A 24,047-nucleotide genomic window follows, 5' to 3' on the forward strand; every position below is an offset into this window, starting at 1 on the left:
CAAATGACTGAGGTCTTCGGGTAAGTCAGCTTCAGGAGGGAATATGCATTCGGCAATTGGCGTTGAAGCTGTGCGAGCGAAACGTAGACGGTAGAACGGAGAGAGTAAACAAAAGGGAGAAAGATAGAGAAAATGTGAGGCGGAAAGATTGTTCTGTGCGTGCGTCTAGGAACGAAGAGTTGAGGACTTCTTTGGAGGATGGGGTGAGAGTAGGGGAAGTGTAGAACGAGTTGAGAGGAGTTAGGAAGGGGGCAGGTTTCTTCTTTTGAGCGGGAGGGGAGGCAAAGAGGGAGAGGGAATCAAGTCAGCCTTGCTTGGAATGTCAGCCTCTCCTTGTGCGGCGGGGAAGCAGAATGAGACGGGGGGGGGGGAGGGGGTAGAGAGAGGGGCATTGTGGGAAGGGAGAACGTTATTCCCCTCCCGCACTACTTTTCCCCTCGCCCAATGCATTCCCATATTAGACATCATCTCAGCACACTCACTTTCAGTCAACGTGTGTTGCTCTATGATTAGGTATCCCAATCAAAATAGGGGTAAAAAAGCATATTATCACGCGCTCGCAGGGCCTACGTTTTTGTCGTGAGGAGTTGTATCAGGAGGTGGTAATAAAGCAGTTAACATGCAATTTGCAATAGTGAGATCTTCACGATTTTGTGTACTAATGTGCGGGTGAACACGGAGAAATATTGGAGTCAAAGTTGAGATGAAGTTTCCTCCACCCATAGCATACGGTGCATTGTATTGCTAGGTAACTGAACTAGGATGCCATTTATCGTTTTTATAAGATTATTGCTGAATATAGTGTAAATGAAGTTAACATAACGGAGAAAATTCTTGTTCCTAAACTGTATTACCACTGGGAAGTATGCTAAGTCATTTGAACTTTTAGCCTTGTTCACCACTTTCAGGATTTCAAAATTATGTACTCAAAATTTACCAGTTAATTATAGAATCGAAAAATTACTTTCTTGGTATTATTATATTGCCGACTAAAATACAATTCTATACGTTATACCATTCGTATTCCATTCCGCAATTTCTATCTTCAAGTTTTCCGCATGTTTTTATATTTCTGGAAACGCATCATGACAAGCTGCCATTTATTTCTAGCGTATTTTAAAGGTGCCCAATATTCATACGTCTCTTACTCAACAAATTTCTAACAACGAAAATTGTGCAGGTTTTAAAAGGCCTTCGTATGGTTGAGTTCAAATTTCCGCCGGTTTCCTATCGGGTCAGGTCTTCTACTGCAAACTTTTCTGCCGACTGTTAGGCGGAAAATCATAACCCAGAATCAACGACCAGAGGACGATGGCGTGGTTAGCTATCGAACCATCGGCAGCATAGTACCTGGACCGGTAGAAAACTCGCGAAGAATTTACCTGAGCTACTGCACAGATCACTACCCTATTCAGGATCCTGAATTTTAATGGTTATACCCATGACAACTCAGGAACCTGGATAGCGTACTAGCCCGGAAAGTCAAAGGTCTGTAGTTGACATAGTGTATTGTCGAAACCTGGGTCGGTTATTAAAACTTCTGTGGATCATACAAAAGTGTATCTTTATTATGTTTCCTGTCATCAAGTTACACCAAATATCGCCGTCTAGCCTTAAGTTGGTCTGTTGTTCGATTCCCGGTCCAGGGAAACTTTTACTCATTGATATTAATGCATATTTCACCGCCGTTCACGCGTAAGACGTCGAAATATTACTTTTTACTCTAATATGGTTATTACGATCGAATCAAAGCCTTTAAAAACATGTTACTATCCTTCTGGAACGCCCAGTATATCGACACAAAACTAGTTAGTCTCAACTCTCACCTCCTTCCCTCTTCTTCATTTCTCCGGCATCCCCCTTCCCACCGACCACAGAGATCGCAGTCCATCCACTTCCCCATCCACGGCCCGGTCACATGCGCCTAGTCGTCCACTGGCGACGGCGATGGGCTTTCTCTCGGTCAGTCAGTCCCCATCGCGTCGCCGCTGTGTCCGCTATTCCCACTCTTCTCTCCCGTCCTACTCCTCCCTCATCTTCCCTAATACAAGGAAAATTCTCTTCCTGACTTGCCTCCAACCTACACGTTACTTCTCCCGGTATCCCCATTTGACTCCGCGAGAGCTTCTGCTCTACTGTGGTAATTCTAATTCGTCCTGCTTGACCTACTCAATGAAGCGGAATTCTCATATGCCTTTAACAAACCAGCTGTTATTATAGCCACTTTCTAGATTACAGCTCTATTCCTTAATTTCACATTAGTATTCTTGGATTGAAACGAGTAGAAAATTTCTTACATATTATTTGCATTTGTTGCTTACAGTGAAATAAGGGGAAGAGGAGTTTCCTAAGATCTGGGACACGATAAGCAATGAAAGGCGCTTGGTCGCTTCAACAATTTATTTAAAAATCACTACCGGCTTTGGTTATGCCATTTCCAAATACATAAATACAAAAATGTGGCGGGGATAGTTTTATATATACTACTATCATTATTATATTAACTATCATTTATCAATGTAGGGAAAACATTTTTTAGATGAATGCGCAAAATATGGCCACTCTACGGAACTAGTTCAAACTGAAATCATGTTTGCCCTCACTTTGGTGCATATCATCTGGAGTAAACGCAATTTTTATGAAACACTAATCCCTAAACTAAGTCTACAAGGTCAATAGGTACTAAAACCATTCCTTACAAACAGTGTGATACACTTGTATATTATTGAAAGTGCATGCTTCAATATAATATATTGCAGTTTCGCCATTAAAATAAGGTACAGAAAACAAATAAATGCTTTGATTGTAAGCAATAGCATAGAAACCACAGCGTTTTCCCCTAGCTAAGTATTTGCTCGTGATCATTTGGGGAAAAAGTTGGTGATATCATATATTTTTAATTCTTCTTAAATCCCTGATTTGGAATCAAATGGATATAGTGAGATAAATGAATACTCCACTGTTAATGCTTTAGAGATGTGTATTTGGGAGCCTCAATTTCTATTCAGCTAAAACAGGAGGCAATGAATTTGAAAAGTACTCTTAACCTGCCGCAGCAAGGCTTTTAGAGGAAGACAAGCGATACATGTGTTTCCACTTTGAATGCTGCATGCTGCGTCCGCCAGCCACTTTGATTTCCTCCGCATCTCAAGCATTCAAACTACAGCTCACTTGGCCCATAGTATAGCCGCTTGAGTGCACAATAAAGGTTATCAAGTGGCTCTATCTCCTAGTATTTTATGGACTCCGTGACTTCCGGATTGCTTGGAGTGAAAAATGAGCTTGGCTATATTGCGATTGCCTTCATGGTTTTGTGGTGCTGGATAGGAAATGGCATTAGTTTATTGGTCAAAACAGGCATTATAAAATAGAAACCAGGACAAATTTAACTGTCTGCGCATTTTATGTGGTTCCGTGGTGTGTTGCCTGAGAAAAGTCAATTACTCACTTTAGCTGGGCATAACGAAGATCTTCTCGTGATCATATGGTAAAGGTCAGCCGACAGGGTTCCCGCCTTTCCTTGAATTTCAACGTTACTTATTGAACATAATTGTGAATAGGCATTTCGCATCAGCTTTTCTAAGATTAACTATACAGAAGGTTTTTGAATACTGGAAATGCAGAAAGGACCTCTATCGGAAGGGAGTGTCCTTACTGTCGCATTCAATTATGTATAAATATAATATGCATGTAATATCAGTCACCTGAAGATGTAACTACATTACGAAACCCGGGTCGTGCCAATTTAAACATAAAAGTGAACCTAACAAGGTTTTATTCTTTTATTTTCAATTTGGGGAGGTTTCACAGAGTCAAGCTTGAAGTTATCAGTTGTATTTTTGAATAAATGTATCGCTGTAAGCAAGTTCTGCAAATAAGTAACAAATGAGGTAATTTGCATGTTATTGGGAAAATATTTTTATAATCTATTTAGTTATTTTTAATGTACGCTCCCACTGCTTACTTTCAAGTTCAGATAAACAGAAAGATTATCGATTCCTATATTTGCCTGTGAGAAAATAAAACGCGAACCCATGTCGATTTCTCTAAAATTTTAGCCTAAAAGCAAATTTTCTATTCCAAAAATAAACTTATTCACCTTTACACAGATATTTATAATGCTTGTAGCACACTTCAGCTCACCGATTCATCATAAGCCTTTTATGATATGAAGAACTTCCTCGATACCCCGCCCAAAACTGTTGAGTTTTAAAAAATTTATGTAATATATATTCAGTAAGAAAGTGTATGCCTCGCCTCTACGATAAAAAATATTGTTGTATTCCATTGATAAAATACCAGTAATATACTACGACTTAAATCATATAGGACTAGGATACGTTCTAATTCAAAATGGGCAACATTATTACCGCTGCATCTTTTGCGTACTGCAAATCATTTGCCTAAAATCAGAATTGGAAGCATGCGACAATTTTTCAGTCTTAGCGGTGCTCCTCTCCCCGTCGCTTGTTTCACAGGCATTGAAGTCTCTCGACCAGTTCTCCCTAGTTGGAGTCTTTCGGCCATGGATATGAATACGGCACTCCGCGAAGGGAGGGCATTGCAATTGATGCACTGATTCCTTGGCTGAAAGTTGTTTCTAAAGATCCTATTCCTGAAGATATATATACGATTTTTATCCTCAAACAGCTTAACCCAGTTTATCCTTTGCTAAATTTATTGTGCAATTTAATTTCGTTGGGCAGTTGAAGTGATCATAAATTTTTGATTTGACAAAATCGTCAAACACATTCCTTAGCAAATGATTCATGTTATAAAATAAATACACGGTATTCGTATTAACGAAGGTATTATCTGTAAGAAAGTAGTCTCAAACTTACGTAGACATCCTAAAATTATAATCGTACTGCAGTACTTTACGAGGGAGAAAACTCAAACCGGACGATGAATGAAGAGACGCCGAAAATAAAAGCTTAATCCATTACCCTTCCTTCTACCTAATTTCCTATTTGGTTAAGTTTTTATTGCTTATTCATGGTTATATTTTTATCACTGCGTCGCTTATATTTTTCATGCTATTAAATTTTAGCGTGTTATAAAAGCGATAAATTATTGCTGTTACTATTATAAATTAAATGTATTTAATAAATGTGATGAATATAAAATCAATAAAACAGAAGTAATCAAAAAATCCTTGCAATTTTTTTGGCAAATAGTTACCTTACTGTGGCTGGATTTCAGAATTTTCTACTGTCTTACATTGCATATTTTTCAAGGGACAAATCATTGAGTACACGTAAAAATTTAATCGCTCATGGATAGCTAGGTTACGCTTAATTATTGGGACATTGCCGAAGTCAGGCGACCAATGCTAGACGACGAAAAGGTGAGACACCGAAAAAATTGGGACCGTTTCAATTGGCTGCGCTTTGGTATCGATCGGCCCGGCGAGTGCGTGGCTGACCGGCGCGAGGGTGGAGCCGCGGACGGTCACGGGTGGCTGGGCCCGCTGATCGGAGGAGACCCCCGATCTCGCCATTCGCCGAGGTGTCAGCCCCCCTCTACCCCGCCGGCGGCCGCGCACACTCCCTCCGAGAATCGTGTGTACACCGACAACGTTATGCAAAGCAAACCACTCTCCACAACCCCACTCCTCCGCCCCCTCCCTCCCCCACCTCCCCTATCTGTTTTCCGGCCCCGGGGGTCTCCGATAGGGGCAGATCGAGAATATATCTCTGAGGGAAAGCAGGAGAGACGTTGGGGAGGGACAGAAGGAAAACCTCAAATCGGGGTCGGCCTTTGTTCGTGGAATCGAGTAATGCGGCGATTAAAAGAGGTGGAATGGTTTTTTTTTTGGGAGAGAAGAAAAAAATGCATTTGCGTTTGAAAGATATTTACGGTCGTAGTTTGGTGACGAGTTCATTTAAATCGCTCCAATTTGTTGCGAATAAATATTTTTTGCCACCGCCAATTTTGGGATTTTTCATTTTTAAATATTCATTATTCCTTGGGATAGGAAACGAGCATGGCCTGTTGAAGTGAAAGGCAGCCAATTGGTGGCGATTTCTCTGTTTATCAAGTTGGCTAGGTCGGTAATGTTTTTTTTACAAATTTCGTTTGCATGTTATTTTTATGAATTATTCATTTTTTAAATCTATCCTAACCCAAATAATTGCACCGAACTAAATTTAAATGAAGCTTTACAATCTCATGGAGCATATTATACAGCATGAGTTCGGGTAAAGGAAATATATAGCTATAAGAAGTGTGGTAGGCATATTCAACCGTTTCATTGGCTACCTAACTGCAAGCTAAATTATAATGCAGGTTTTTATGCAAATGCAAAGCGAGAGAGGGAATACAAAGTTATGGTAGATAAAAAATTACTAGAGAAGCGATGAAATATGAGAGAATATATGGTACAATTTAGGCCCAAGAATATTTCTTTGGCGAGTGTTACAGATGATTAAAATATGAATTTAAGGTAAGTCCGGGTGAGATGCCCCACCGGGAGAGATGCCCCAATCGTAGTAGTTTGAAAAAGAACAATCGGATTGCTCTGCTGATGATGTCCGTCAATTAGTTGGACAACTAAAGACAGGCTGCATGAGTTTCGCGGTGATTCGATTTTTTTACGCTACTTTAGAACATCATTTCAACTGAGTCCTCCGAAATATCCGCTCTGCTATAAGAAAGAGCATAATGGTTCCGGTCGGCATCAGTTAAAATGTTTGAATACTTTGAATTAACGGGTGAAAACTTGTAGCAGCATCTTTATCAAATGCCCGAGAGCAGTGATAAGTCATCTTAGATCATGTGTTGGCGCGCTGGCTGTAAGGGCAACTCTCCCGTACTGAAAGGAGAGACGCCCCACCTCTCCTCGGGATAGATGCCCCAGTGCTATCTTAAGGTATAGATGCCCTACCTGTATTGTTTTCAATTGATTATAACCAATACGAGATACGGCTGATTTATCGGGGGGATATATGGGGTGGGGTAAATGGAATACGCAAGGGGGGGCTGCAGCCCCCCCTTGAGTATCCAACTTACGCTAGATAGAATGGTAATTTTTTCCGACCCCCACTACTGCTGGAAGTTTTAACCCCACTTAGCCACCCCCTTGTTCTTATCCTGGATCCGCCACTGGATAGAAGTAATATTAGTAAATAGAAGAGTGCTAAAGTGCCTCCTAATTTTTTAATTGCTTTGATACAGTCTGATTTGTGGAGATGGGTATGGAGACGATCTCCACGATTATCGAATCAGTTTATTAAAGCTTTTTATGCAATGCCATTTACAACCTTAGTCCATGACTTATTGCCTCAAGCATAAACAAATCAGCTAAGCCTCCTTGGCAAGAATATAAATAATGATACAACCATTCGCAACAGATTCATTGTCATCTTCTAAAGGTAATCACTTGTTGCAGCAGACACATCTCTCTTCTCAGCACTGCCTCCTTCTGACCTGCGTAATATTTAAATCCCATATCCATTAGTGATTGACTAAGTCGTTCGTTTAGGTGATGTCGATCATCGCTCACTTGAGTGATTCAATCGATTGTTTTTTATCTTTTTCACTTTCGATAATGCCGAATAGCAATTTAAAGATTCTCTCACGAGGCTTAAAGTTGGTGATAGCGGAATAAGTGAGGCTGCGAGGTACTTCTAGTCCCCTCTCGGACTCATCGCCGATGCAGCCATAGGGTAATGCAAGCAAAGCTTTAGGTCCATTTGGCATGGAGCAGAAAAAGCGTCTCGTCAGTCATAATCAACGACTGGAAAAATCTGGGTTTGCACCTGGTCGAGAGACTAGTAGGTATATCAATAGCCTATCAGTTTGCTGAAAAGCTTGTCCTTCAATGTAGAACTGAAGATGTCGGGTTGTGAGTGGCTTAATTCATTTTAAAAAATCCAGAACTTAGTGCTAGGCAGTCTTAAGGGTTGTCAACTGCTAGAGGTGAAGGTATGAATAGAGAAAGCATTAGTCACTTCTCTAAAATACTCTCAGAATTATTTCAGGAGAATGATTTCTTTACCAGGCCGGCCAACGCCTACAATATGGACGAGTGTGGTTGTCGGCTAAATAACGTCCTAGGGAATATTTTATCCGCAAAAGGTGCTAAAGATGTTCAGATTCTGATAATCTATGGAGAGAGAAAAAAACAACACCGTGATTGCGTGCTGCAACGCTGAAGAGCAAGTTCTTCCTCATTAATGTTCAAAGGCGTCTGACCGAAAAAGAAATTTTCAGACTCTGAATGGACTCCGACCAAGTTCTGGCTTCGGGGAGATAGACATATTTCTTATGGACCCATCAACATTACCTTAACACTTCTTCAACATAAGTGATGGAATAATAGCGATAGAAACCCAAAGCTCTAAGCAACTGTCCGGAGTACATGACCCTAGTTCAATGCCTGGGACATCCAGAGAAGCCTTTAAGCAACTTTTAAGCCGTCAAAGGATCATCAGAATTCTAAAATGGCACCTACTAAACCGTTGAATCAAATATCACCATTCACCACCTTCGAAATAAATTCGAGAAAATTGATAGATACAGCGAAAGTACTGACGTTCGGCGAACACGTAAAATAAGGAAAGATGAGGGCGAAGAGTAAAAAATAAAGCGCTTCAAAAATAGTAAATTTGGAAAAGAATTAGGAAAAACTGATCATTGATGATGACCAGAACAGATTTTTGGAATGTGAGGATAACTATTTTACCACAAAATTAACAGTAGACTTGATCAAATGTTGCAATTGCGATCATTGTCTGCACGAGTCATGCACAATTTACGGAAATCTCAGGGAATAAATGTAGAACCAAACTTATCGAGGAAAAAAAGAAGAGCAACGTTTTAAACAATTTTTTTGTACTGTTAAGAAGCTCCTGTAAAATATTATTATTTCTATTGTTGTCATTCATTAGTACATAAACGAGTTTCAGTGCAATATTTAAAGATTATTTTCTCTGAAATCATGCAATTTAGAACAATCCTTTTACAAACGTTGCTTCAAAATGTGTTGAAATGTTATATTAATATAATAAATTTAAGTTATTTTGAATGTGTTATCATATAACAAGTTTAATTAAGATTGAATTCAGCTTGAGCTGCATGGGGCATCTCTCCCGAGGAGGTGGGGCGTCTCACCCGGACAGTTGGGAGAGATGGCCAAATGCATATTTATGGAAAAGTTTAAATATTTTGGGGTGAATATTTTTTAATCGAAATTTGTTCGTATATTGTTAATAATCAATAAATGTTGTATTATATCGCTAAGTCCTACATTCTTACTATTACCTCAGTCATAGATATGAAGACATTTCCTTAGGTGGGGCATCTCTACCGGACTTCCCTTACAACCTTTCGCCTTCTTTACGACCCTTTTTCTAATTTCTATTCTCATTTTTACTCCATACTATCATCTGATTGCTTGAACGGTATGTTTTATTCCTGTCTCCTAAGATTACAAGTTGGTGAAGGATAGATTGTCCAAAAAAGTAATTTAAACTAATATATTACAGTGATTACTCTTTTTGATCGAAGAAACTCTTGTAATTTCATCATTACAATTTAGCTTTCAGTTAGGTAGCCAATGAAACGTTTGAATCTACCTACCTGACTTCCTATAGCTGTATATTTCCTATACCCGAGCTCATGCTGTATAATGTGCTTCATGCAATTTTAAAGCTGCATTTAAATTTAGTTGCGTACAAATACATAGGTTAGGATAGATTTTAAAAATGAATAATTCATTGGAAACATGTTTACGAAAATTAACATTCCGATTCTGAAAGTATCCAGCATATTAATCGGAGTTATTCTGCTGTTACTCCTTTTATATGTATTTCTCAACAGGAATCTCAATATTTTCATTAGGATTCTTGTAAAATATAAATTGACCCATTTATTGCTTTCCAGTATAACTGAGTGAGATACTTTGGCTGGTTTTGCGTTTGGCCATTTTACTTCATCAACTGTTTAAATGACCATTTTTGTCTTTCCTCTATTTCTTCCTCCTTCTACATCTAATTACTGAAAGTAAAATTTAAAATACTCTTGAAATATTATATCTGTAAATACTAATAGCTTGGAGTGATTATTGGTGCTTTATATTTTTTTCTGGTGAAATATGGGGAAATACTTCAACGGTGAAAAACATTTGCGGTTTGATGGCTCTAAGATAAATGAACTTTTTTCCTATGAGCTGTGTTCATCTACCTTGTTAGCACTTAACCTGCAATCACTGGCCCGCATAGAGTGGAAAACCGCTTAAAGAAAACTAAGTGTCATCCTTGGGCGAGTGCTTGTGTTTCATTAAGAGTTTGCTTTCATTACATCAAAAACTTTTTCTAATATAACACAAAAGACTCCAGGAAGAAAATACTTCCATACATTTTGTGTTCGTCTTCCTTAGACAAAGTTTCGCATTCTATTCCATATCCAAATTTGGATAGGCAGGCGTTGTAGTCAGTCTTACGGGGAAGTATGAAACGTCTTTAAAGCGTACTTTCAACGATTCCAAAGATATTTATTTATCATGGCTAAACATTTAATGCTTATTATTATCTTGCATAGTAATAATTAATAATAATAAACAGTTTTTTTTAAATTTAATGCTTTCATATATCATGCTTGACACCAATTAGGTCTAGAAGAGGTCACTTATTTCAGGAGAAACGGTTTTGCTAATATTAGTGATGGGTCGATACGATTCCTCGATTCTATGCTATAATTACTAATTATTTAAAAACTCATGGCCATTTAATTTGGTCATAAATTTAGCACGATCAAAGTTTAGGTAGAAATTGTCATAATAAGTGTCATATTTTCGTGATTGGTATTAAGTGAAGGCTAAACGGTGTTCAAATCTGGTCTTCCGTTGATTGAGAAGAGTTTCAACGCCGCCCATCACCTCAAAATTATACAGTGCGGCGTGTCTCGATAAATCAGACAATCAGTCCTCATTAAGGAACCATTTATTCAAGGCGGACCAGCTGCCCTTAAAAAGCGAAAGACTTCGCCTTCGTCTCCTCGGTTTTACATTATGTAATACTAAGCTTCATATCGTATTTGCTGATTGAATACTCTCTCAAAATGAGGCAAATTCATTTGTTTTATTTTATGTTTTCCTAATTCAGTCGCTCATTTGATATTGATTTACTCAAATATTTATTTGTTAATTCATTTAAAAATTTCTTTGAAATCATAGATTTCCATCGAATTGTACATCATTTTGATTGTCTGGAATATGCAAGAAGGTGATTAATTTCATTTGGTGATTTTAGGTTATTGTTCTTTCATACATATTTATAAGGCAGAAGATCACGCTTAAAGTTCTCTCTTTCTACTTCAATATCAGCACTCAATTTCGTTCTCTTTCATCCCGTAGGGACCCGTTTCCATTCCAGTTCGTTTCCACTTCAGTGCCTTAGATCCTTGGGATAAAAATGCCCTACTTGTGCCGGAAGCCGACAATAATATGAGTCATCCTGCACATTGCCATACCTTCACTTTTTGAAGCAATAACTTTAAATGCCTTTCGCGAAAAGTAATGAATCGTCAAATTTTGTTTGAAAATAGCCATGATAAGATCGCGTCTTGGGCAACTGTGAAACGAAACGAATTAGAGATATGAGTAATAGTTATTAAATATGGGTAATTTTTGGAAATGAGAGATACTTTTCATGAGATGATGAGGGCAGAGGCATACGAAGGTATGGGTACGATTCCCCCTTTTATCACTACGCCTGAGGGTTATCGGGTTCATCACTTCACATCGGAGCACTTTTTCGGTAGGATCTTCCTCGGAAAATTAAAATAAACGATACTCATACAAATAACGTTATAGTAAAATATATTTTAATGTGATAGTTTATTCTTGCATGTGAGAATTTTATTTATTTTATTTGTTTCATTGTTGAAGTAAATTAAAAACTCTAGTTAATTTGATGATACATATATTATTCAATCGAAACATGAAGCACGTACGTGGTGGAAGGGCTCCATATTAATAATGAAATTGAATGAATTGAAATGAATAAGACAATATGTGGTGGGGGCAGGTCTCTATTTAATAATGGTGAAACAGACGAAACCGGAGATAAAATAGAAATTTTTATAAATTTGTGGAGGAAACAAAGTGTCTTCCATTTTTTATATATTATTCCCTCTCCTCCAAAATATTGGATTTAAATCGCTCTTCACCCCTCTCTCGCCGAATTCTCCACAGCTCCCGGTTTCATTCTGCTCCTATGCGTAACACTTGCGAGTGTTTCAATTTTTTTATTTTGAGAGAAACCGCTCACTCGGAGAGTGCTTATCCAATAGGGTCTGGGCGCGAGAGTAGTCGCTCTGCTCCCTGTCGGCGCGTGCGGCAATTACTCCGCTGAAAGAGGCGGGGCGAAAGGGCAAACACGCCCCCGTCACGATATGTGCAGAGGCCAATATAAAATCCTCCCTCATTGCCGAGATCACCGTAGTAGTAGCAGACATTTCACAAGCACGCTTAATATTTGATTAATTATTAATTGACCGATAAATTTGAAAAAGAAATGATTTTAAAACTCTTTCTATTTCCAGAAGCAGTATAAACTGCAGTGAAATATAAAACAAAAACGCATAAGTTATTTTATTTATTTGGAGAGTGAATCGTGGCTACTTATTAGGTTTATTAGAAATAAGTCTAAAAAAAACCCGATAGCTGAGTCTGAACAAAATCATCACGCACGCTTCATTATTCGAGAAATGAAAAGCTAATGAGTTTACTTTTTAGTGCATTTTATACTGTTTTATTTGGAAATTTTTGCTAAAAAGTTTTAACTAAAGCTATCTTGTGAGAAAATTTAATACATTTTTTTTAAATGGAAATTTTTAGTTAATTTATAACAGCACAATTGAAAAAGACTTCACGTCAGGCTATTCCATCTTGAATTGTCATCAAAAGCAAGCAGGCTTGCAATACATCACGCCGATCCAGCAAAGAGAAGTGGGTTAAAAAATCAATTACAAGATTCCATCGATGAAACAGACGCAGCAAGAGAAAGCGTGTAAAAAGAAAATGGTTGACGAAACCGTTTGCCCTTCCAATTCAATTCTTTCCTCTCGGACGTCGATTGCTATTTACGTGTTTTAGCCGTTCAATAGTTCCCGCATGCACACCATGCCATTTAAATCTAAAATAAATAGTTTGGTTTTTCACCGACATAGATTCTCACGCTACGTCATTAGAAAGCGAAGTTGCGGTGCTTAATTTATCACATCCTGATATCACGACCTCATCATTGACGAAAACACATAAATCACCATACTGGCCTAAACGTTTACTGAATCACTAAATTGCGATCACCAATACTTTCTATCGATAATTAGATACTATATGAGTATGTCTTATGAATTTTTGTGAAAAAAAGGTTCACTTGAAAGTTTCTGTGTGGTGAGCATAACGGCAGAGACAAAATAATTTCATCGCTTCTCCAATGAGAAGACTGGAACAATTTCCCCCTTTATCAGGGAATCAAGTTTGAGATAAATTTATAATACATACATTCCTATGGACATATAATTATGCAGATAAAAATTTAGTACAAATGAGCATAATTATCTCCAATCTATTCTAAAAAATTCTCTGAAATCGAACGTCTTATCTCCTTGTCTGAAGGCTATTGGCCAAGGCTACTTCATTATGATTCCCGAAGTAATTTTTTATTTAAAAATTCTCAATTATTTTATGATATGACGAAGGCCAATCGTATGCAAAATTTATGACTCAAATAGGACTCAAATTATGTTTTATGAGATGAAAATAAAATAAAAAATCGATATGTTTCCTGGAAGCCTCGAAATAATTCACGAGTTTTGCGTCCTGATCTCTAGTAGCGGTAAAGTGAATTACAGTTTGAAGGATGCTGGTCAAGCGTCTCTTTATCCTTTTGGTGGTTAATAGCTGGAGTGGGCCGCGAAAGATGAGTTATTGATCGCTGGCGCAGGTGCTCTCATGGGGGAAATCGCCAAAATCTTTCTTACGGCCGTAATAGCTCACCTTGAAATCATGGCTTGTCTCTCGATCAGTAGTCCAGCGATAAATGCTCCGTGATTATAGGTTTTCTGGCTGAATATCGTCAATAAAGATACTGTTTAATCCTGCTGATTCAAGTGGAGATTCAGTGAAATTGAGGTTTCCGCTGAAGGTGGAGCGGACATTCTTTTTTTGCCTCGGCTTCTTTCGCATACATCTCATCCAAATGTGAACAGGATTTTTCTCGGTCGACTGACCGCAATATAGCACTCGCTCGCTTGCCCTTCGCAAGGGAAGGAGAGTATGGAATAAGAACTTTCCATTCAATCCAGGTTTTGATACTACCAGGTTCATGTAGTTACCTCCGTTATTTCATATAACACACCATTATGTATTTTAAATTTAATTTACTGTACAATATTTCCATTTGAATCATTCCCACTCCTGCATGTTTTTTTCCTTAATCGGCCATTTTTCTTGCGGCTGTTTCCACGATTTTTATCAGGTGGAGTGCTGATGACTAATAATTTAATGGAGCATAAAAGTAATTTAGTTCTAATTGAAAATTAATTAAAGTGGTAAAAACGAATGTGGTTTCTTTTTTTTACTGGTGTTAACCTATTAACATTACTGTGATGTAAACAAAAATATGTCTCATCGATTGTTTTCACTTAGTTTTCCTTATCAAAATATCTTGATTATTTAAAAATGCCTTCACGTTTGAACATGGGATAATGTATAAACGGGCCCATACTTAAAGTGTGAGCAAATATTATCCTTTTAATCGTTTAGAGAGGCGCTTCTAACTGATCGCTCAAAAATGGAATAGTCAATGCTATATTGATAACTGTCTGGTAGTGTTTACTCAAACATCTCTGCATTAAGATTGAATTATAATTTAATTAAAATAATTTTAAAATATAGCCTCCAATTTTAATTCCTCTTATACGACTTAACTCAATTATAGCTTAAGTTAAACATAAGTTCTTAATAAATGTTAGCATTTTTTATATAACAATCAGTCATTCAAATATTTTTAATATCTGTATCTTCTTTCTTTACAGAGATTCACAACGTTTACGAGTGTGACACTAAGCTTGTTCGTGGGTACAGTGATAATGGGTAAGTTACCACATTATTTCCTTCATAGCACTAAAATAATTGAAACCCAAAATTCTGCGAATGAACACTTAAGGCTGGTACAAAGAGGGCCCATGCGATTTTGTCTAATCTAATGAATTTTAATACTTTTTATCGATGGTCTTATTATAAAAAGATCACTTTAGCGTTGGTCATACACATGTTTAAGATAACAACCATGCAATAGTTACCTGGAAATTTTTCTGAGTCGCTCACGAACACTGAATGCAAATATTTCACAGGAAAATCATTCAACTTGCCCGAGACTCCCAAAAAAATGCGTTTAGTTCTGTAGCAAATTAAAGAAGCAGGTTTTCCTCTCCAGATTTATGTTGACTTTGAAGGATAAAGTGATATTCAGAGGACAGATCACTCCCGCTTGAATCGTTAAATTTTGTCTTTTCGCGTTTAATAACTCCCTTAAAACTTACTTTGCCATATTAGAATTTTCAGGGCTTATAGAATTGAACTTTTTCAGCGTTTGCCTAAATCACAAACATGAAACGATCAAAAATTTATCTAGCGTGAGTGGTAAGTCCCTCAAAGCTATCAAAAATTCACAGCACGACATGACTTGTAGTGAGGGCATACTTGTTTGTGTTTTGGTGGAAAGGATTAATTTTTTTCTCTCGGAATTTTCCACTATCTTGGAACTTCCCAAGCCTTCCCTCAAATTCCAGTCAATTTCACCTTCAGCGTTCCAGTCTCCGTGGTACTGAACTAAATATTCTCTCGAAGCCACGCTAAGCATCACCTCTGCCAAAATTACCCGTAATTACCGTGTTTTAGCCGAATTCGTAGCATCTCCTCACGCTAATCCGACGCTAGATGGTAACAAAAATTTCGCTCTCTCATGGAACGTGTTCCCTTGCATTCGTGATTCGCGCTCACGCGGTCAACCGTGTCGCGGGGGCGTGCCTTGGAATCCTCCTCGTGCGTGCGTCCCTCCCGAGGTCAAACCCTTTACGTGTGGCCCCATTTCCCACAAGGGTCCATTGGAGCCTGTGGCACCGCCCAATGGCAATGGTGGGCCTTTTCATCGAATGATCCATTCAATTAGAAAATCGTCCTTCGTCCAAAGCCTTTCGATCGAATGGTTATAAAAAGTCACGCGAGTCTAAAGGAGGGGAGAAGGAGGAGGAGATTCTTCCATAGAATCCGACCGGATTTTTTGGGAGCCATGAGCAAGGGGAATGCGTAGAGGAGGCCCAATTCCATGCCATAGAAGGCTTATTTCTGTTGTCACTTCGGTCGCATTTTAATCGGCTTTCAAAAATGTCCGCAGTGCGATGATAAGTGCAATGCGATCCACTTTTAACCAATATTTTGCAATATAATGCTTGTCATTTCGAGGAGTAGCATTGAAAAGTTATAAACTTGATAGATCACATTATTATGTTCATATATTTCGGTTATACCCCTGATTAAACCAAATTTCCCCGTGAAACTCAGATCAATTTGTCCGTCAGCGACGCGAGTGGCGACTTTTGTAAACCCATTTAATGCGCGGTGGGTGACAACACGCGTAAAGGCAGACTTGAGGATTCTCGTTTGTAATATTCTTGGCCATGACCTTTGAGTTCGAAAAATTATCTTTTTTCATCATGGTATCACGGGTTGGAAGGAATGGAAACGCGAGAGAAATCAAACCAAAAACTGAAGCGATCAACTTGAGATTGTTATGGGTAACTTAACTTGTGTACTGTGTATTATAAGCGAATGAGAATAGCTATTTGAATTTCAGCAGATATTTTATTACAAGTAAAAAAATATCCTAATAGAATAGCAGTACTGTATTAGCCAACAAGTGCTAATATAAATGACTTTTTTCTGCATTTTTTTCACGCCTTTTCTTGGTGGAAGGATACTGCTTTGCATCCTACACTAACGACCTGGAAGGTTCATTGCATATTTTAATGAGTCACCATACCCGGGAAAATTGATGAAAGGCTGCTTAAAACCCTGAGCACTTTCTTTTAAATATATTCTTAAGGGCAACTTCTTCCTGGCTGTAAAAGTAGTCTTATCCACGGGAACAGACAGAGTGTGGTTGAACTATCATGGAACCAAATAATGTCTTATACCCCATTTTAGGATGAAATCATCAATTATCCATAATGAAAGCGGATTTAGCACGTGTTTTTCATCAAATGCTAGAAAAATGATGGTTCTTTGAGTTTTTATACTATTTATTTTATTTAGTATGATAATTCCTTGGATTATCGCTGTTTGAAAGGGCAAAGATTTGTATTTTATGTAATTTCGAAAGTACACATACACTTACTGGTTTGCTCTATCAACTAGAAATTTGGGCATTATGCTTATAAAGGCAGTAACTGCCGACTAAATATTTACGTCACCTTTCAGTCATTTTGAATGTGGATTCTCGCAACTTTAACTCAGTATCCTTGCCAGTGGGACTACTCTCCCTTATAACATCACCCTTTACATAGTCTTAATTAATTTTAGGCATGAATATCAATTAAGGATGCTGTGAATTTTATCTCTAGGGGCCATTTTAGATCTACAGGCCTTCGTAGAGGTTATTCAAGAAAGATACAAGGTTTTGACCCGAGGGTGAATATCTAATCCCTCTAGAAGGTGACCCTATGCATAAAAATGTATTTATGCGTATATTTCCGGGTTATAAATTGTAACTGCGGCTTAAAATATTGATAGCAATCTTAGGAAAAGATGAACTACTCCGTAACCTTTACTTGTGAACTTATTTACAAAAAGCACATCTATATACTTAGCTGTCACGGGTGAAGTAACGCATAATTTAATGCAGATTACGCTTTAATATGCAATGCGTAGTATAATTTCATGAATAAAGGGCACATTAGACGCTATCAGAGTGTTTTTTTAGCTTAAAGTGAAAAAATGGGAGTAATTATTTGCAGGGAATTTGCTGCTTCAATGAGTCTCTTTTTACTGCATTCTTCAAAATATTTTACTCCAAAGTGTCTTTATTATAACTATGTACAAGTAAGCTTCTTTAACCGTAAAACTAGATATTTTTATTAGAGCGGTGGTGATTAATGAATATCACTCTCACATTGCGTGAAATTTCATAGCTTCTAGAATATATCATAGGTGCGGTCCAGTCTACGAGTCGGTTCGTGTGGGAACACTTCTCACGAAAGGGGTTATAACATTTCAAAAGTTCCTTTTACTAATATACATAAGCGTGAAATACTGTGTTATTTATGGCATCAAACCTTAAATCTTCCGCGTACGTCTGGAGATTTTGAGCTGGAGACATTCAATATCGCGGATCTCAAGCGTATAATATGTGTTTGTTCGTGATTGCATCGTCTCCACTCGACGGGTTAACCATAATGCGCGCGGAATTCTAGGATGGGCAATCGCTTCTCCTCTCTCTCTCTCTCTCGCAAGGGATTGTTGGATTGGGAACGGGAGTGGGTGGAAATGTACGAGAGGTGAAATATGTGGAGGATTAAGTGGGAACGAAGCGCAGTTCCTCCTTCCAAGTTCCCTGTAAGTTTTTTTCTCTTTCCGTTGTATCGGCCGAGTAAAATATTGCCGCGGGAGGTGCGGCGGCTACTCACGAAGGCTCGCGCGGGGGTGGAGATGGGGTTCGGTCATCCGCGAGAGTCGGCGCGGAGAGTATGGAAGGAAGGGCAATGGGAGGGCAGTGGGAGTATAAGGGAGAGATAAAGCCACGGATACGCGATATTAAACGTGTGATTTGCAGGTTGACGTATTAAACGGAGAGCGCCGTGTTCGGAGTTTGATGGAGTCCGAAGACTTCCGACTACTTTTGCTCCGTGACTGAGTCTTACGCCCTTGTGATCGTCATGTTAAAATAATATTAGCCTAATTAAGTTTAAAATGTAATTCGGTGTACGGAATCTTCCTTTGTATGTGTCCTTGAATTTTTTCAAACCTTTAATCGCTTCATTTTCGTTGTTTTTCACTTTGTCGTCGTTTGCTACTGTTTCATTGTCGTCGTCAGTCACCGTTGCGTGGAAAACATATATATATGCGTAACTTATTATCACTGGCGAGGAAAATAGAATATATATTTTCGAATTTTATTTCAGAAAGAATGTTCAAGATGGGTGAAAGGTTAGTTTTTTCCAGGCAGTATAGCGGAAAGTATAGCGGGAAAAAGGAAAACAAATAAGCATACGATGTTTTTATCGTAGCAGTACGATCAACCAGATAATAAAAAAACGGCGCTGTAGTCAACACAAACGCACAAATATTGCTCCTGGAGATTTAATCCATGGACCTTTATGTTTGTGCGCAGTCTATGAATCTAAGTGCTGGAAAGGAAACGAAGGGAAGGAATAAGTCGTGGATACGCGATATTAAACGTGTGATTTGTAGGTTGAGGCATTAAATGGGCCAGGTCTGAAAGCGCACCGCTAGGTGGAGCACATGTAGACGCTTAACTCATAACCACTGGCAAGGGAAATAGTATCCTATAATGTCATATTTCATTCGAAAAAAAGTATGTTTGCTTTTTCAAGTTGGTATAGCAGAAAAGATGGCGGGTAAAAGGAAAACAAATAAACACGTGATTCATGCATTCTTTTCATCTACATCTACATAATACCCCGCAGGCCGCCTAAAAGGCGTGGGGCAGGAGATGTTAAGACACCAGCCATTCTAACATAAAAAGGAGGTGCTCTAAGGAAATTACGACTAGCATTTATTTAAGTCCTTTATGGTTTGGGGGAAAAACTAATTCCCATGTCTACCCGTTTGGCAATACATCTATCTTAATTTACCGCATCTGTCGGACCTGGACCAGCCGTTCAAAATCGGTGTGTGTGTGTGTGTGTGTGCAAGGAGCCTAACACGCCTATATAATGGAAAAGTTGTTTTCCAAAACTATGTCCGATTCGAATGCAGTAACCTGGTGTAGAGCCCGAGAAAAATACCTGAATATTATTCACCCGGAATGTTTAAAATTTTTCATTAAACTTAATATATTTATCATGACAGCACGATCAACGCGATGATTTTTTAAAAAATATGCATTTTCGGCGCTGCTGTTAACACAAATGCAAAAATATTCTTCCTGGAGATTCGATCCATGGACCTTTACGTTTGTGCACAGTCTATAATTCTAAGTACTTATAGGCAATGGAAACGAAGGGGAAGGCATAAGCCGTGGATGCACGATCAACGGCGTACCTAGGATGAAAACTATGGGGGGCTAGCCATGGTTGTTCAAGTTGTTGGTATGATTTAAGCATGGAAAAGGTGAATGAAACCAACGTTTAAAGGAAACTGTATCAGCTCTTTATTAGTTTTTAAAATTATTCGCTTGAAAGAATATTATTTTCCTTAAAGATATTTTCTTCTAGGGGGGGGGGGCAGCTGCCCCCTCCTGCCCCTCGCTGGGTATGCCCATGCACGCGATATTAAACGTGTGATTTGTTGCTTGAGGCATTTTACGGGAGAAGACTAAATGAGCGACGCGAAATGGAGGGTATAGTGGCGCATAACTTATTGTGGCTAGCGAGAGAAATTGGATTATCCAAGAATTACACTCAATATGGCAGAAAAGAATATTCAACGCAGTGAGAGGTTAACCTTTTTCAGCCAGCGGAGCGAAAAATTTTACAAGCCAACTCATTATGAAAAAGGGTTTGTTTATGTAATAGTATGGTCTCCATTTACTGTCCCAGCATGGTAATTTTTAAAACTGTCTTTATGAGCAGCGTTAAAAATCGAAAGAATATAACTAATCTATGAATGAAACTTAGGGTTTCTTGGCAGTCCGTGTTTGAATTCCTGGTGCTGATTTTATTTTATTTCTTGGTAAACTAAGTAATGAATTTCTAAGTTCGAAGTTAGCTAATTATTTTGAGGGAGCAGGCATTTAGGAGTTCGGAAAATTATTTTGAGGAAGCAGACATAACCGAGACTGAAAATTTTATGCTTATTGTTAATAAACGTTGACATCGGGGAATTTATGGGAGGCTAATAAAGTTTATATACCAGTTTAAGAAATTGTTTTGAATGTATTTTTTCAAAAATCTCTTTTCTCAGAGTATGCTCCCGCGATCTCAACACTTGGGTCCAACACAAAGGTCCACCTGGTCCAATAGTTCCCACTAGTTCATCCTCAATTTATTTAGCATTCAATGCCAAACTATGTTAATTGAATTCTATGTAAAATAAATTTTTGCCTACTAATCAATTGCCATTCACTGTGGCGGATCACACAAAAGTATTCATTAAAAATGGCTAAAAAGAATTGACGCCATTGATTTGTTGTTCATGGCCTCCAATCTCAGTCTTAGCTACAGGGTTACATATCACAATATTTGTGCAATTTCGAGCCAAACAATAATGTGATTTTCATGGCTTGATTCCAAAAAACCTGTGGTAATTTTCATAGTTCTTATTCCTCTCGTTGATTAATTTTGTGAGGTAAATTCATCCTCATGGGGTTATTTGTAAGATTCGCCATTCAACAGTGGTGGATCCAGGATAGAGACAAGGGGCTAACTGGGAGGTAACGTCCCAGTAGTAGTGGGGGTCCAAACAAAATTACCATACTATCTAGCGTGAATTGGATACCCAAGGGGGGCTCTAGTCCCCTTAAGCTCCCCTCCCATAGATCCGCTGCTGCCATTCAATGATAGTGTTTATTTATAAAGGCCCAGAATAAAAATGTTTTATGAAACTATAATTAAGAAACTTGGTGCTTGTCGTTTAGAGAAGATTATAGGCAAAAGTAAATGTTAATAATGTATTGTATTTTGTATCATTATATGTCTGCTGGTTACGGGGGAGCAAATCCAAATTTTTTGTCGATCAATGATGCCATTTTCCACCATACCTACGAACTGAAGAGGATGAAAATGCATTGAATTTCTAGCATCTTCTGTCAATATTCGAGCTATAGTTGATGTGACAGGAGTAGATACGGTAGTATTGTTTTTCCTTCTATCAAATCATCGTTTCATTAGTTATTTTCGATTGCATTAACTGCTGGTTCATTATCAATAGTTGCATACTACGATAATGATGGCATTTTTCTTTCAGATTTTAATTATGAAATCGCAACGAAATCGAGCGCTAATACTTCACGCTGATTGCGTAGCGAATTGAATTTAAAAAAGTAAGAGGCGAAGGCCGTTAGAGATGGTAAGAATCACTTTTTGATGAACTAATTGGAAGGGAAATCCGCGAGGGAGAAAGTGAGCGAGAAAATTCTCGAGAGGAATCGGACGCTTGAGGATCGGACAGATGCGAGATGGGGCGACAAGTCGGCGGGTATCGCTTACGCGATTGGGTCAGTATCAGCGCCAAACCGGAAGGACGGAAGGGATGGAAATTAAACATCTGCGGTCGCTCTCGATTTTCTGGGTCGTTGGCTTTCATCCAGTGTTGCCTACTGCAACCCCACCCCTCTCCTCCTCCCGTTCGTCTGTCCATCCTCCTCCCACCCCTACTTCTTTTTCTGCCTCGTGATGTAGGGGATCGGGTTGGTGCGGTGGCCATAGTGTTGGCTCTCCACCCCCTGGGCTCGGGTTCAAATCCCGATGGTGGCAGAGACTTTTCAGCAGGGATGGCAATAGAAACTAAACGAAAGTCTAAACCAGTAAAATTTCAATAATTTTGTTCCCAAGAGCGAAATATAGAAGCAAAACGAAATGGATTTAAAGCCTGGGAGTTTAACTTAGGGTCGAAACGAAATCGGAGTCAAAAATACTTCGGGTCGACACTAAACTAAAACTCTGGAACAAAACGAAACGCAGGAAATGTTTCGCACCGGAGGGACAACGTGCTTCATTTTCGAACAGTTCTGTTTCCACCGACACACGGAGTACGAAGTATGGTTGAATGAAGTAGAGGTTCGGCCTACCGCCATTAGATGCATGGGGCACTCATATTTTTGCCATTTGCAAGAGAACAGTGAACGCAAACTGGACGTTTGATTTTTAAGCTCAATGTTTTAACCTCTCTTCACGTATGTCACACGTAATGGGTCGAAGTTATTTCCTCTTATCCCCCTCCATTCAACTTTTGGGATCGAAACGTAGCTATGGGTTGCGGAGTATCGATTAATTTAGGGCCGTATTCTTAGTCGACCCTGTAGGGCTAACCGACCCTGGATACGTCATCAGCCCCTACATAAACCGATCTCGCCCTACATACGCCAAATCAAGCCCTACATATGGCCGTTTTTGGAACTAAACGGGCCATACTTGATGTAGGGTACCCGAACCAACCCTACACCCTACAAAAACATGGCGGCCAAATATCGTCTGCTGATCACTTCGATTAAAGAATCTACATTACAATGGATATTAAGGGAGACGACCTCACACAAGCCATTTGAAAATGTACAGTAACACAGCGGAAATGTAATAATACTACCACTTTATTGCCACTAAGCTAAATAATTTATAAAATTGACATAATAAGAACGATATAGTGGTATACATGCACCTTGTTTCTACGAATATATAATAATATTTTTCACGTTTGGCATAGATAGTTCCCATTACGCCACCAGTATGGAAAATTGGCGCTGCGCCATCATCTACGTCATCTCAGAGAACTTGACGACGGAATCACCCTCACCACTTATGTAGGGTCGACTGAGAAACGCATGTAGGGGCCTTTTGTAATGTAGGGACGGATATGTAGGGTCGACTAAGAATACGGCCCTTAGTTTCGTTCCTGGGAATAAAGTTTCGCCCCGGGTCAAAATTTAACTCCTTTGTGGAGGAAGAGTTCTCGGGTTTCCAGTGAAATCATTCACCCTGAAGACGATGGCAGACTTAGCCCTCGAAACTTCGGTGCTGAAAAACCGTTGGACCCGGCTGGAAACCCGAGAACTCTTCCTCCAGTCTATTCGCCGGGAAAACCTTATATCCTTCAACTCCTTGGTGATTTTAATTTCGTGCGGGAAGGACACTAAACCTAGGCA

General features: G+C 38.8%; 1 protein-coding gene across 2 annotated transcripts in view; it reads left to right on the top strand.

Moving 5' to 3' along the window:
- The window catches only part of LOC124159383 (dual oxidase maturation factor 1-like), a 324,286-nt gene that overhangs the window by 181,030 nt on the left and 119,209 nt on the right, over nt 1–24,047 (top strand). For both annotated transcript variants that reach the window (XM_046535158.1, XM_046535157.1), the window contains one exon: nt 15,046–15,103. In XM_046535158.1, coding sequence (XP_046391114.1) covers nt 15,046–15,103 — 58 coding nt within the window. The remainder of the gene's footprint in view (nt 1–15,045; nt 15,104–24,047) is intronic.

Source organism: Ischnura elegans, chromosome 5 (genome assembly GCF_921293095.1).
Source record: "Ischnura elegans chromosome 5, ioIscEleg1.1, whole genome shotgun sequence".
NCBI lineage: Eukaryota > Metazoa > Arthropoda > Insecta > Odonata > Coenagrionidae > Ischnura > Ischnura elegans.